Source organism: Spea bombifrons, chromosome 10 (genome assembly GCF_027358695.1).
Source record: "Spea bombifrons isolate aSpeBom1 chromosome 10, aSpeBom1.2.pri, whole genome shotgun sequence".
Classification (NCBI taxonomy): domain Eukaryota; kingdom Metazoa; phylum Chordata; class Amphibia; order Anura; family Pelobatidae; genus Spea; species Spea bombifrons.
Window position 1 is genome coordinate 534,640 of NC_071096.1, and position 15,532 is coordinate 550,171.

General features: G+C 47.9%; 2 protein-coding genes across 2 annotated transcripts; both read left to right on the forward strand.

Annotated features, from left to right (window-relative positions):
• Window positions 1–2,606: 2,606 nt before the first annotated feature.
• Window positions 2,607–9,025, forward strand: E2F8 (E2F transcription factor 8). Its single transcript, XM_053449207.1, has 12 exons — window positions 2,607–2,720; window positions 2,820–3,053; window positions 3,527–3,683; window positions 4,533–4,829; window positions 4,928–5,089; window positions 5,340–5,477; window positions 5,701–5,928; window positions 6,543–6,681; window positions 6,903–7,320; window positions 7,673–7,787; window positions 7,977–8,281; window positions 8,580–9,025. The coding sequence occupies exons 1-12, from the start codon at window positions 2,691–2,693 to the stop codon at window positions 8,745–8,747; spliced, it is 2,391 nt and encodes a 796-aa protein (XP_053305182.1). The 5' UTR covers window positions 2,607–2,690; the 3' UTR covers window positions 8,748–9,025.
• A 1,683-nt stretch (window positions 9,026–10,708) lies between these two features.
• CSRP3 (cysteine and glycine rich protein 3) lies at window positions 10,709–15,461 on the forward strand. Its single transcript, XM_053448989.1, has 6 exons — window positions 10,709–10,811; window positions 11,246–11,377; window positions 12,121–12,289; window positions 12,403–12,535; window positions 14,977–15,070; window positions 15,150–15,461. Exons 1-6 carry the CDS (start codon window positions 10,724–10,726, stop codon window positions 15,224–15,226), a joined length of 693 nt encoding a protein of 230 aa, XP_053304964.1. The 5' UTR covers window positions 10,709–10,723; the 3' UTR covers window positions 15,227–15,461.
• The last annotated feature ends 71 nt before the right edge of the window (window positions 15,462–15,532 follow it).

Genomic DNA, 15,532 nt, shown 5'->3' on the forward strand with positions numbered 1-15,532 from the left:
AGAGGACGTCATTGCGTTTATCTGTATCGCTCTATTGCATGTTTCTGCACAGATGCCGCAGCGTCATGCAACAGGAAAGTGTGTGTATACGTGGAGGCATGAGGTGCGGAGCGGCCGGCTCAGGGCGTGATCCTCTATACCACCCAGACACAGAGCGGCCCCTGGGAGCCGGAGAGGGCGAGAATCGGGTGAGTCCATTCCCAGTGTGACAAGAGGGATACCCCGGGGAGGTGCATGGCGCATGCCGCTCTCCAGTGCAGAGGGCGCATGCCGCTCTCCAGTGCAGAGGGCGCATGCCGCTCTCCAGTGCAGAGGGCGCATGCCGCTCTCCAGTGCAGAGGGCGCATGCCGCTCTCCAGTGCAGAGGGCGCATGCCGCTCTCCAGTGCAGAGGGCGCATGCCGCTCTCCAGTGCAGAGGGCGCATGCCGCTCTCCAGTGCAGAGCACACTGACTAAGCTATATACAGCCCAGCACTGCAACAATATTGTGTGTATTTCCTTCCTTCACTGATTAAATGTCAAGCTCCACCCTCTGGAGTATTCGCGTCTCTGATTGGTCAGAATTGCTGAGTCGCTTATCGCTGATTGGTTCTCTCCTCCATTGGCCGAAAGAGGGAAGCTGCAAGGAACTTTTGGCGGAATTGGCGCCCGTGATTCAAACCCGGAGTGGAGCGCGGGAACCGGGGCCCCGAAACACGGCGGGGACGAAAGAGAGACCCCCGAAACACGGTCCTTGGCAGGGGAGGTAACATTATAGGCCGCTGAGTATATGATCAGGAGGGATATACAGTGCTGTGAGGAGCTGGGCGTGATAATGCTCCTTATATAACAATTTAGCACGTTATCTCCTACATATAACAACACCATAGGGGCTATTATACTGCTATATATTTGTGCTCTATCTGGGCTATGGCACTATATCTTTGAACCCTATATCTAACAGCTCTATAGGGGCTGACACTATCTCCTATATGTAACAGCTCTATAGGGGCTAAGGCACCATCTGTATCTTCTATATATATATAATAGCTTTATAGGGGCTAAGACACTATCTGTATCCTATATACAACAGCTCTATAGGGGCTGTGTCATTTTATGCCCTATATAAAACAAACCTATATGGCATTGTATCTGTATGTTCTTTATACCAGCTCTATATGGCACTGTATCTGTATGCTCTATATAACAGATCTGTATGTTTTTATATATATATGCACCAGCTCAATATGACACTATATCTGTATGTTATAATATATTATATAACCACCCTGGGTGTAATGTACATGACAAGCTGTGGACACGGGTGAACAGGTTTTCAGTGCAGATTCTGCAGGTGCAGCCTGTGGCCCCCGGCTCTAGGTGCGGTTTGTGGCCCTGGCTCCTTGGAGAGATATTTCCAGAAATCCCGCAGTGCATAAGCACAGTATGGCGCCGTATACACATGGGCAGCCCCTGTACGGCCAATTAATAAAAAGGCAGATCTTATCACCATAGCAACCTATGGAATCTGCATGCTGACTGGACCAGCTTTGTGGTTGCTATGGTGATCAGATCACTTATTAAGCTCCCCAATTAGCGTCATATTTACGACATACAGACACGTTCTCATAGATGTACAAGAATGCAGACCGTTACATGTGATTGGACGCTCATGTGTGTAATACCCTGTATACCGCAGGCTGCGTGTATATAGGCGACATCCTCCACATATGGCTGTCTTAGGCTGCGAATGCGTAGCGGGTTGCATATGGCTGCGACATCCAGGGTGCAAAGTTTCAAAAGTTCAGCAAGCATTGGTTGCTATGGTGATAAGGCCACAGTTCAGACTTCGCACCGGAATTACCCCTGCATACTAACTATATATATATATATATATATATATATATATATAATTTCTATACATACGTGTAGTAGGTATAGGATCCTACAGCGGCTGCAGGACTCGGTATATGCCGTGTATACATGCTATAGGTGCTGGGTTGGGGGTTTATGTGCTGTTCAGTATACAGAGTTCTTACCATCTGAAAGAGAGACTCCCGATGTGCTGAAAGCTCATGTGACTTTACATTTATTTTAATTTTTTTTATTTTTTTTCATACCAATAAAACGTATTAATTTGCTAAATACTTTGTGGCAGTAGGGTGTAGGGTAGGGGGGGTAGGCTGGCAGTGGGGGGGCGTAGATCTTTTGGTTAGGGGCGTAACTGATGCCGTTGAGGGGAGGGGTTTCCCGCGTACCTCTCCGCCTTTTTTGAAGTATGGAAACGCGCTGTGTCGGCCGCGCGCACCCGCAGGCCTGTGAGTGGAGCAGAGGTTTGGTGGGCGGGGCATAGCGCTCATGGGTTAGTGCGTCTCACTCCGTAAGCAGGTTAGGCAGAGCAATAGGAAGCCGAGTTCACCTCCTTCCGTCACGTGACCTCCCCTCTCGCCCTCCCCCCGTGACCTCTGGGTCTGTGTGTATAGTTATTTTTTAGGCGGGAACGGGTACTCGGCGATGTACAGTATAATACAGGCATTATGATTCGGTGCATATAGAATGAGTCTCCTGCCCTACGGAGCACCAAAAAGTGCCCTCACCGGGCGACACAGACATGCCTGAGAGCCAGTCTCAAGAGCTTGCACTCACTGGGGATTTGCACTGACTGATTCCTGTGTTGTTTCCAGGCCTCTGAGTGAATCCTCTCCTGCTGTATGAAGGATAGAGAGATGGAGGCTGAGAAGGTTGGTATTTGGCGCTGAGGCTGTCGGCCATTTCTAGGTTTTTGCTTCTAAAGCTGCATTTGATGAATTTTTGGTGTTTTTTTTTTTTTTTTTCCCCAGGAAAATTGTGTGTTCCCTCCGAGTAAACAGAGATCTTCATCCCCGGCCCAGCGCACGTCTCCCTCTCGCCCGGTACTAGGAGAGATCCAGCGTCCGTCATCCAATTTACAAACACCGACAAAGTCCCGCGATGCGGCCGTTACTGCGGACCCCTGGACCCCAACAGCCAACCTTAAAATGCTGATCAGCGCGGCCAGCCCAGATATCCGGAACAGGGAGCGCGAAATGCAGGAGGTAACCCCCCGGGGCGCAGGCTCACCCCACACACTGCGCGATCACGTAACCTGCCCCCAGCAAGACCGACAGCGCTGCTCCTGCTAGAGATGAGACCCCTGAAATCGTGTGATCTGAAAGGGGTAAAATCACATCATGCAGCCTTCCGAACGGGTTGTGTAAAGGGATGTGGGCGAGCGGAGAAAGGTTCAAGTGGAGGGCGATTAACCCTTCACTGGTGCTGCTCTTTTTGGGCTCCATAGATATCATGAAAGCCCCGTGACCCCCTTTTGGTGCTTGGTTCTACCCTTTTGCCCCTTCGGTGCCCGTTCCGTGGCATGTATCAGGATGATTGTGGGTAATATGAGATGACCGTGTGGGGCTTCATTCCATTTAATGCATATAAGCCCCCCTTGGATGTGCTGCTAGGGCGATGCTGCGTTAAAGTAATGCGGGAAGACGTTCTGAAGGTGATATCCGCCATCTTCCTCCAGGAGCAGCTTTCTGGTGATGAGCTGGAGAAATCGCAGCCGAGCCGTAAGGAGAAGAGTCTGGGTCTGCTTTGCCATAAATTCCTGGCGCGGTATCCGGACTACCCCAACCCGGCCGTCAACAACTGCATTTGTTTGGACGAAGTAGCAGGAGAATTACGTGAGTGACACTCGTTTGGTGGGGTTTGCGTGTGGTGGGTCTTCGGCTCGAGGATTTGCGCTGTTTATTCAGCTGCCGCAGGGCTGTCTTGGAGGAGACTTTGGGAGGGAATGTGAACAGCTGAGCAATGTTTGAAGCGGCCTCTCGGGGTCCAGCGCTCACTCACACTTGCTAGTGAAATTCCTCACCTTAACATCTGTCACACTCCCCCTCCCCGGCTGTGCTGTTATATAGAAAGGACTGATGACAGGTGGGTTCCTGGGGTTTCCCCTAGTACAGGGGCGTCCAACCTGTGGCCCTCCAGCTGCAGCAGGACTACATCTCCCATAGTGCTCTTTCAGCTAAGGGGCTGGCTGAGGAGTATGGGAGATGTAGTCCTGCAGCAGCCGGAGGGTCGCAGGTTGGACACTCCTGCCCTAGTATGCTGGTACTATATGTATGTGTATATATATAATTTAATGGCTGCTGTGGTGACAGCACTGCTGTCCATTCTCTGCACCTACAAGGGCTGTTCAACAAACCCCGGAGAGCGGTAGTGTATGTATAAGGTACATGATGTTTGTTGTCTGTGTCCCGCTACCTACCACCAGTATAACATTTTTGTGTTATTTTGCACATTAGAAAGTGATTTTTCTCTGGTGTGGTTGTTTGCGAGAGGCGCTTGTTCCTTCCTATGAAATCATTTCATTGTTCTTTAGCTTCAGTTCCTGTAATGCAGAGGAAATTCTCTGTGGTTTTGGGGTCATTTTTGTGATGTCCTAGCGCTTTCCTTTTCTGTAAAACCCCTCAGTGACTTGTATTGCCCGGCTGTCGCCAGGTCCCATTCATTGCTTTTCTGCTTGTTTGCAGATGTTGAGCGGAGGCGTATATATGACATCGTGAATGTTCTGGAGAGTCTCCACATGGTCAGCCGTCTGGCCAAAAATAAATACCTCTGGCACGGCCGAATGAACCTCCAAAAAACCTTTGAAACATTGAAAAACGTTGCAGAGGAAAATCAGTATGCGGCACAGATTCTGCTCCTTAGGAGGGGAGAGCAGGGGGAGTTTGAGGAGCGAGACGGCATTAAATCGGACGCGGTGAGGCCACTCGCCAAGCAGGCCGACGTTAGCTTTGTGGAGCTTCCCGGGATGGAGTTTAGAGCCGGTGAGTAGAACGGAACGTGCGGACTTTACGAGGAGACTTCTCGGTTCTGCGCTTCACGTTTAACCTTTAGAGCTTTGTCTCTTTTATTTTTCAAGCAGCGTCGGTGAACAGCCGGAAGGAGAAGTCTTTGAGGGTGATGAGCCAGCGGTTTGTAATGCTCTTTCTGGTGTCAACGCCTCAAGTCGTCAGCTTAGAAATAGCTGCAAAAATTTTAATTGGAGAAGATCAGCTCGAGGATTTGGATAAAAGCAAATTTAAAAGTAAGTAATTTGACTTTAACCCTTTTTTCTTTTTGCTTGAAAAAGGTATCCTTTACCGAGATAACTGTACCGTATCAAAAAAGAGGTTTCTGACAGAAGAGCGTGTGCTGTAAGTTAGGAAATACACGGGCCTGTTAACTTGTTTAAAGAGCCCCTGGGGCAAACGTCTCCCAGGCCTAGTACGTACGAATACCGTTTGTTTATAAGCAAAACATGTCTATTGAACACTTTATTTTTTTTTCTTCCGTAGCAAAAATTAGGCGTTTGTATGATATCGCGAACGTGCTGAGCAGTCTGCATTTGATAAAGAAGGTCCACGTGACAGAAGAGCGAGGCCGGAAACCAGCGTTCCAGTGGATTGGGCCCGGCGCCTCTGCTGACGGCCAAGGTTTGTGTGATTGGCCGTGGTGTTTAGCATTGGGAAGCCTTCTGGTGAGAAAGTGTCGGTTGTGTCGTCAGCAGAATGTGTTTAATGCCGTTGGGTTAAGCGCTCTAACAATTACACTCAGTCTGTAGGTTGGTATGATTATTCCGTTCGGATCAGCAGAAACTTCTAAGGATAAGTGTATGATTTGGCGTTAACTGTTTTGTGTGTGACTTACTTTTTTCAGACGTTGAAAACATATTTTCCCCGTCTTCACCTGCATCTCCGGCCATAAACCTGAGATCTCCAAAGGAGAATTGCGCCAAAAATCTTTTTGCTTCTCGTGGCAAGCAGAACTTTACACGCCATCCGTCGCTGATAAAACTGGCGAAAAGCATCGAGAATGACCGGAGAAAGATCAACTCCGCTCCCTCCAGTCCGGTGAAGACGAGCCGGCAAGAGACTGGATCCTCTGGTAAGACCCCTCGCTGGTATACCGCTTCTGCTCCTTGTTATGGTGATACAGGATTAAACAGTCGCTGCAAACACATAGTGGCCACTGTGTGCTTCTTACTTTGAGATTTAATCTGTACCTTTTTATCCCCTTCAATAGGGATCACGCTCCCAAATGGCAGGGCAGGGATCAGGCTTTCTGCCCCAGGCAGTTTGTCAGCCTCCGCCTGCGCAAGCAGCACCCAAACTCAATGGGATGGGTGCTGTCCTGACTGGCTTTAAAAGCTATGTCCGGCTGTCTGGATTTAAAACACTTAGGAAGCGCGGTTCATGTTTGGTACCACAGATGCCACAGAATTCTGTGACTGCATTACAAGCGAGTCCTGTAAGGAACTGTGATCCTTAGAGCCCCTCTATGAGTCCGCGTAGGTTAAAACATGATCCTGTCACTTGTTTCACACCTAATGTATATAATATATATGAAAGAATGCAGGGCTTTCTTAAGGAACATCTGGCTTTCTAGTGACATTCTGGTCTAAACCCATCGACGTGTCTGCGTGGTAGTGTTAATGGCGTTGGGAAAGTGGAGTGTTTGGCTCCTTCATTTTATCAAATCCTTGTGACTTTCGACAGAATAAATCGATACTGAGTATCTGACTGAGGCTCCCTTTTCTGTGTGTTTTGTGAAAGGAGTTGTAGATGCGAGTTCTGCATCCAGCATCAGCAAGATGGCGCAGCTCGCGGCGATCTGCAAGCGGCAGTTGGATAAGTCGAGGTGAGTGAACGCCCTGGGGTTGTGTGTGTACCCTGCAGGCGTTTGTGTAACTGCAAAGAGGGTACAAAAATTTGTTAACTGCGAGGATACTCGGTGCTTCACTGCCCTGACCTGTTGGATGTCATGAAAACCCTTTCCTTGGTTAAGAGGACCGAATGTAGTTCTTTGTAGTCGGCGGGCGGGGGGTAATATTTACTTAATCTCATTTGGTTTTTTTGCAGTGAGGATAGGATGATGTCCGGGTTAAACAACAATGTGAAAGTCTTAGTGAATCCAGCAGGGAGCTCCAAACCAGAGCAGTCCCCTTCCTGGCGTCCAACCTTCTGCCAGGCTCTGCCTTTAATCCATCCGAATGCCAAGGGCTCGTACGCAGTGTATTTAAATCCAACACAAGCAGGAACACGGAGCCCAAGTGCTGAAGGACATCGTGTTCTCTGCGCTCATAAAACGTTTTTGGAAGATGAGGGTAACTTGTCACCAAGGATTGTGACTAAAACGTTAAGCATGTCGCCAGCTGACCACCGACCTGCCCGCAACGAGTCTTCACAGGACAAATTCTCCAAGAGACCCCTGGATCTGGACTCTGGTTGCACCTCCAAGAAACTAAAGGGGTCTCCTGTTCAGGGGGATTCTCCAGAGGTGGGCATCTCTCTCTCTCTCACTCTCACTCTCTCTCTCTTGTTAAAGTGTCATGGGGAGGACTGATGAGTGCACAGACGGGGTGGAATAACGTGTCGGCAGAGGTGTAAGAAAAAGGGTGAAAATAGTGTGAATTCCTAAAAATGACATCCGTACAATGTTGTTGTATTTCTCAATAATTATACATTAAACAAATATCGAAAGACTGGATAAATGCAAAATGTAAGGACCACTGCTGCTATTGGTGAACATATTGTAACCAATCAGAACACGGAGCAGAGGGATGGGCTCCTGAAGCCGGCACCTAATGGTCTTATGTGAGGGATAACCTGTTTTCCGGTTTACCTTCCAGAGATTGTATCCCTCCGGTTACCTGATTCCGGTGCAGCTGGCGAGCCTCGGCACAGAGGCTGGAAAAGAGAGTGCATCATCCTCCGAACAATCAGTATTTAGCTCTCCGTTAGCAGGTATGGGAAAAGCGTGCGCGTGCCGGAGCTGAGCTTATCTGTCCGTTATCTGTCCGTTATCTGTCCTGTCTCTGATGGTTGCAAAGACCCCAAACTTGAAAGTCCTGGAAATCCAGAGGCTGCATTGGTTGGTCTGTGTGTGATGTCACTGCTTTGTCAATAACGCCCCCCCTCTGTCCCTGCCTGCAGGAGTCATACCGCTGAAGATCATGTTTTCTCCGGGTTCCGTAGCGGCCCTTCCTGTTTTAAGTCCGGCCCGCCAGTCTCCGGCTGCTGGTCCAAATACATCGACCCAAAGTGTTAGTCCGGCAACCTTCAACTTCACCCTCCAGAACCAAGATGTGATCTCCACGCTCAGCCCCCAGTCTCACGCCGCGTCACCGAGATGCCGGAAGGGCACAGAAGAGCTGTCTGCTGCGCAAATCCTGCAGTTTAAACATCTCTCGCCGGTTCCGTACCGCGGGCAGCCGCTCACGCTAGTAACTTTGCAGCAGGTACGGCCGTCCCTCTGCAGACACCGCGTAGATCGTTGGTTCCCAAGCCTGCGAATGCCGTATGTGCAAAACACGGCTCAGCTCACGTGTGTTTGGCACGGTTGCTGGTGATTTGTGATGGTTAACCAAGAAATGTCTAGGAATGATTATATGGCGGTAACTTCTGAGGTTTGCCGGCATTCTTTCAGTTATCCATATACGTTTTGCATTTCTGATGAAGTGGGGAGTAAGAAGTTGTTTGGCACGGAGGTGAAGCTTGATAAATACTAACCGGTCTTACGCTTTGTATCTTTAACAGCCTGGCGTTCCTGTGACACCCAAAAGCGCTCAGACACTACGAGACAGCTTCTTTCAGACCCCGGGCGGCGTGACCTCCTCCCCAATCAATCCGCCGTCCGTAGACGGTGCTCCGGCGGGGACAATCCTCAACTCGCAGAGGAAACTGGACGTGGGGGCCGAGGATTAACTGCTGGAACGGGGACAAAACGTTGTTGTGTGATAGTGCCAGGGGAGACCGGAAGTGAAGTGTTAAATCGCAATAAGCCTGCCTTGTTACTATGTGTCGGTATATGTGGCCGACACTGTGGGAGAAGAGAAGGTTAGCGCGTTCCTGCGATATCTTTTCTGTAAATAAGGTGAAATTGTTCGCTTTACGCTCGTCAGGTGGGGGAGGAGGGATGTTTTCTTTAAGGTTCTCTAACATTTCTAAGGACTTCTTTTCAATAAAACATCCCTTGAAAAGTTTTCAGGAGTATTGCAGTAGTCGGTGGTTCTGACTGCGGAGGGATTAAGTTGCCGACATGAATGGAATCCATAAGCCACGCGTTCCGGGTTCGCTCCTCGTGGTATATGTGGCTGTATAGGTTGTTCTGTACAGGAAGCCGTTTGCACAATGAACCTAAAGCGATGTATAGGTGCGGTGATTTAAAGGGTGCTCCTGGGTTAATTTGTATGATTTCTGCCCGATGTTTGTTTGTTTCTAGTAATGTTTAATCAAGATTGACAAAAATTTATTTATATAAAATATTTTGAATAAATCTTTAAACTGTGACTGTTACATTCACTCGCTCTCTGTCTCTCTCTAATGGGTGGTGTAACTATGTGAGCTTCAGCAGATTACATACGTGTATCATGTGTGGATGTCTTCTGTAATCGCTGCTGGTTGGTGTTTCTGTGAAATCATTAAAGGCTGAGTTTGCCGCTAGAGGGGTTTATAGGAATGTAGCTGCGTGGCGCCGGTGGATTATATCTACCGATTGGACACCATTGGGGAAGCAGGTGAAATTTTTTCGCCCGTCGGCCCCGGTAACGCCCGTCGGCCCCAATGAGTTAATAAAGCGGGGCTGCTGGAATTTTCTGCTTTATGTAACCGCGTCGGTTGGCTTTAAGGCTGCGGTGGCTGCTCCGTAGCGTCTGGTGTCACCGATCTGCGTGACGCCTGGAATGTGTGGCATGAATGATAAGAGGTTTCCATGAGCTCAGGATTCTCACCAGCGCATGGAGCCGGATAACCGAGCGCCTTTTACCCCCAACGTGAGATCGACTTTCTGTAAATTCGATCGTTTTGTGTTTGATTTTCTTTTCCCAATTAGTTGGCTGGTGTTTACTTCATGGCTGCGCCTGTGCTGTGCCCGCTGCGCCCGCAATGTGCCCGCTGCGCCTAGCAGCTCCCGTCACATCCTAGCTGTACACCATGGTCATTAAAGACCAGTAAAGACTAATATGTGTCAGAACATCATGAAAGCGCAGACACGCGTGTTACAGGGATGTTTCTGTTCTTTCCCGGACGTTCCTTATTGTAAATCCTTATTTAGAAAGGCTTTGTCTCTGCCCACTCCGGGGTTTATGTAGTAATTATTTCCAGCGGGGGGGGGGGGGGAAAGGTCACTCGTGTGATTTACGGGACAGAAGTGATGTTTTACTTTGTATAGCACAGAGTACATTGTTGGCACTGTGTAATTACATGTTAATTATAACCGAGCAGCTGGGCCGGAGGCTTCGGTGTGCGTTCGGTTTATAGGAATGATTCATGGACCCGTGGGAAGGAATAAACAGATCCCCTCTGTAATCAGAGCTTTTTATACTGACTTAGTCCAGCAGGGTGCCGTGATCAGAGTAAAGGGTTAATTTCCCAGATGCCCCCCCAGTGGATATTGACTCTTTATTGCCCCCGCTGTGTTAAGCCTGGCATACATTGTTTTCTGTTGCCTGTCCAATGCCTCCTGTAGCACTAGGTTTAAGGGGTTAAACAGTATGCCACCTGTCCCTGGGTGGTATTGGGCATGTAGGGGTTAATCATTGAACGTGAAACCGGATCCGTGTCTGGAAGGGCCGGTCCCGATTCCAGGCATTGTTATCTCGCTCACACTTGGTGAGTATTAGGGAGTTATTTTCGGCCTGTGATTTCAGAGATGTTCCTGCCCATCACTCATCGCCCGAGGAATGCCCTTTCTGGGGAATTTAAAGGGTCCGGAGAGCCCCCCAGAGCTCACACTCGCTGAGCGTTCGGTCCGAGCTGTCCACTGGGCTGGTAAGTAGTTCTCTCATCCCGAAACTAACGGCGTCCGCTCCTTTCCACGGAACCAACAGAGTGTTTATCTGTAAAGAGTGATGGGGATGTAGAACCCGGGGGTTTATTCCTCCCCGGTCTGAACTAGTGATTCTGGACAATGATCCAGCTTTTAATTGTATAATATGGGTGGATTTGGTCCCGGCGGTGGATCACTGGATTACTCCAGCTCTCTTATACAGTATTTATTATCTCTTATTTATATATATATATATTAATTAGTGGAAATGGGACCGGAGGGGCTTGTGCCGGTCTGTCGCTCACAGGGGGCAGGTACCAGGTGATCGTCTGTGGAAAGTGGGGCTGTTACCAGGGAACCTTCAGGGTGTAAAGGGGGCTGACGCTATGTCCCGTGTCCGCCTGTCACGCTTACGGTGTCCTCCTTTGCTCTTTAGTTGGTGAGTACGCCGGTATTATGCCAAACCTGGGCGGCGGAGCGAAGTGTGCTGCGTGTGAGCGGACCGTGTACCACGCCGAGGAGATCCAGTGTAATGGCAGAAGCTTCCACAAGCCGTGTTTCGTGTGCAGTAAGTACTGGAGCAGAGCTTGGCAGCCCTCGGCATGTCGGCTTTCAGGATCTCCTGACGTGACTGTGGGAGGGTCAAACTGTAGCATGAAGGAAGAAATAAACTTTCAGTTCCGTTCATTTGTACTAATCGCACTTCAAACTGTAGGCTTTTTAGTAGCCACGGATTGATGTAGGGGCAGGCTCCTTATGCTCTGTGTTTGGGATCTTAATTAAAATGATTGAACCAGAGCCCTGTTGTCACAACAGTCTCCCAGACAACCGACGTTATTATTAAAGTGGACTTTAGCCCCGGTTGGCTGCCGTTCCCCTGATATCAGATCCTTGATGGAGATTCAGGAGCTATTGCTGTTGGGTGACACAATAACGCTTCAAAGGCTTCAGATCCATGTGGCGTGGCCAATAACCACGTTTCCCGGAATAGAAGCCCTTTATCTGCCGTTCCAGGTTTAGACGATTAGCTGAGAGTCTGAATCTCTGGGCTGCGAAAACCTGCGCTTTGTGGCGTCTCAGAAACCATGAAGCTCACGGAGACGTCTCAACGTGTCCTCAGAATTCACTCGTTTATATCGTGGAACACGCGTGGTCTTTAATACCGGTGTATGTGTGCAGGGTCACTGACATGTTAACTCCAACGTGTGCAGAACGTGGAGCGAAAACTGCCCTGAACAGAGGCAAATAAACTGCGTGACGGAGCGCGGGGGCCGATCCTCGGCCCCGGCTGATCTGAACTCTCTTCTCTAGTGGCTTGCAGGAAAGCGCTGGACAGCACCACCGTAGCAGCCCACGAGTCTGAAATCTACTGCAAGTCCTGCTACGGAAGGAAGTACGGACCCAAAGGGTACGGCCACGGGCAGGGAGCCGGGTGTCTGAGTACGGACACGGGCGAGCGCTTCGGCATCGAGGTGGCACAGTGAGTAATGTGTTTGTCTCGGGGTACCGCCGCGCGGGGTGCGGACTATTTCAGGGAAGATCCCAGCGGAGTCTCCCCCTGTGTGACGGACGCTCTCGCCGTTCTTTTCCCAGAACCCACCCGGTTCGTGGATCCCCCACAACCACCCATTCTTCCAAGTTTTCACAAAAGTTTGGAGCCACAGAGAAATGCCCCAGATGTGGCAAATCCGTGTATGCTGCAGAGAAAGTGATGGGAGGTGGAAGGGTAAGTTATATGTCTGTTCCGTGTCTTTGCCGTGTGCTGCCCCACGTGTCCCTGCCTCAGTAGCAATGCACAGGTTATTTGCTCCATTTGGGGGGTTTCAGCGTTTTGGGGATAGCTGCATTTTAGTTGATGTTTTGTAGATGGCAAATAAAAGCTGTTCGCTGTCACCCCCTGCTGGAGACGCGCAGTACAGCCTCACACCCTATAAACCGTCATAAAGGGCACCGTATTTTAACCAACGCGCCACGCGTGGTTTCTGCAACTTATTCATTTTAAGATAGAGGCAACAAAACCAGGAGCTTCCAGATGTACGTATATAATACATAGCTACACACATTAATATATATATATATAATATATACACCCTGCGGCAGGAGCTTCCAGATGTACGTATATAATACATAGCTACACACATTAATATATATATATATAATATATACACCCTGCGGCAGGAGCTTCCAGATGTACGTATATAATACATAGCTACACACATTAATATATATATATATATATATCTATATATATATATCTATATATATATATATATATATATATATATCTATATATATATATATATATATATATATATATATATATATATATATATATATATATATATATATATATATATATATATATATATATATATATATAATATATACACCCTGCGGCAGGAGCTTCCAGATGTACGTATATAATACATAGCTACACACATTAATATATATATATATCTATATATATATCTATATATATATAATATATACACCCTGCGGCAGGAGCTTCCAGATGTACGTATATAATGCATAGCTACACACATTAATATATATATAATATATACACCCTGCGGCAGGAGCTTCCAGATGTACGTATATAATACATAGCTACACCCATTAATATATATATATATCTATATATATATATATATATATATATATATATATATAATATATACACCCTGCGGCAGGAGCTTCCAGATGTACGTATATAATACATAGCTACACCCATTAATATATATATATATAATATATACACCCTGCGGCAGGAGCTTCCAGATGTACGTGTATAATACATTATATATATCTATATGATATAGCTACACACACACACATATATATATATATACATACATACATACACACACACATATATATATATAATACATTTTATACATATATATATGCTATATGTACACACTAAATATATATATAATGTAGATGATATATAGATATCATATGATCCATTAAAATAACATGAAACGGATCATGAATTGGATGCTGTAAATGACTATTGTAGCTGGGAACAGCTGATTTTTAATGGAATCTCTTATTGATGTACAGAGGCCCTTTATCACTCCTGTGTTCCAATGGCCCTTTATCACTCCCATCACTCCTGTGTTCCAATGGCCATTTATCACTCCCATCGCTCCTGTATTCCAATGGCCCTTTATCACTCCCATCACTCCTGTGTGCCAACGGCCCTTTATCACTCCCATCGCTCCTGTGTTCAAATGGCCATTTATCACTCCCATCACTCCTGTGTTCCAATGGCCCTTTATCACTCCCATCACTCCTGTGTTCCAATGGCCCTTTATCACTCCCATCACTCCTGTGTTCAAATGGCCCTTTATCACTCCCATCACTCCTGTGTGCCAACGGCCCTTTATCACTCCCATCACTCCTGTGTTCCAATGGCCCTTTATCACTCCCATCACTCCTGTGTGCCAATGGCCCTTTATCACTCCCATCACTCCTGTGTTCCAATGGCCCTTTATCACTCCCATCACTCCTGTGTGCCAATGGCCCTTTATCACTCCCATCACTCCTGTGTTCCAATGGCCCTTTATCACTCCCATCACTCCTGTGTTCCAATGGCCCTTTATCACTCCCATCACTCCTGTGTTCCAATGGCCCTTTATCACTCCCATCACTCCTGTGTTCCAATGGCCCTTTATCACTCCCATCACTCCTGTGTTCCAATGGTCCTTTATCACTCCCATCACTCCTGTGTTCCAATGGCCCTTTATCACTCCCATCACTCCTGTGTTCCAATGGCCCTTTATCACTCCTGTGCTCCAATGGCCCTTTATCACTCCCATCACTCCTGTGCTCCAATGGCCCTTTATCACTCCCATCACTCCTGTGTTCCAATGGCACGTTGTGTTTGCTGATCCAAGTTTAAGTTTAAAAAAGCTAATTGATCGTTAGAAACCCTTTTTGTAATTATTACAGCCAGAAATGTCCTTGTTTTTCCACAAAAATAGCTGAGTGACCCCAAACTTGTGAGTGGTAGTGTGCGTGTATATGTATGTGCGTGTGTATATATGTGTGTGTGTATGTGTGCGTATGTGTGCGTGTATATATTCTATCCCGTGGCAGGACATTTTGCAGAATAGCAGCCTCTTCTCGTCTCTGCCGCTCACACTCGCGGTTCCTCTCTTCCAGCCCTGGCATAAAACTTGCTTCCGCTGCGCGTTTTGCGGTAAAAGCCTCGATTCCACGACCGTGACCGAGAAGGACGGAGAAATTTACTGCAAAGGTTTGTCGGCTTTTTCACCCGGAGGGCTCTGCGCTTTCTGCTGATACTCGCTACTCATCTCATCCCCGTCTCTTTGCAGTTTGCTACGCTAAGAATTTTGGGCCGAAGGGCATCGGATTCGGGGGCCTCACGCAAGTGGAGCAGAGAGAAGGATGAGCGGCCGGCGCCGGGTCCCGTGACGACGTCAGCCATGTTTTTTTCTCCTGAGATCACCGGTTAGCGCGTAACGTATAAATTATTTCCTCCTGGAACGGTGGAGTCTGGAATCGGTAGCCATCGCTCTTGGTACGGCAGGCTCCATTGTGCTATGCCGTCATTGGCCATGATGTGTCTGCATGCGCAGCCCGTGTGTGAGAAGCTACACAAAATAAAAAAGTGTGATAGAATTCTATCTCTCGCCTTCTGATGATTAGCGACGCACGGCGGACGCTTAGTGACGCGTCACAAACAGCTTTAGGAAAG

Excerpts from the sequence above, each read along its gene's own strand:
- E2F8 (XM_053449207.1), top strand. The coding sequence starts at position 2,691 with ATGAAGGATAGAGAGATGGAGGCTGAGAAG. Across the intron at positions 2,721-2,819 it reads GAGAGATGGAGGCTGAGAAG|GAAAATTGTGTGTTCCCTCC; the intron begins GTTGGTATTTGG and ends TTTTTTCCCCAG. Across the intron at positions 3,684-4,532 it reads CGAAGTAGCAGGAGAATTAC|ATGTTGAGCGGAGGCGTATA; the intron begins GTGAGTGACACT and ends GCTTGTTTGCAG.
- CSRP3 (XM_053448989.1), top strand. The coding sequence starts at position 10,724 with ATGCCCTTTCTGGGGAATTTAAAGGGTCCGGAGAGCCCCCCAGAGCTC. Across the intron at positions 11,378-12,120 it reads CAAGCCGTGTTTCGTGTGCA|TGGCTTGCAGGAAAGCGCTG; the intron begins GTAAGTACTGGA and ends TCTCTTCTCTAG. Across the intron at positions 15,071-15,149 it reads CGGAGAAATTTACTGCAAAG|TTTGCTACGCTAAGAATTTT; the intron begins GTTTGTCGGCTT and ends GTCTCTTTGCAG.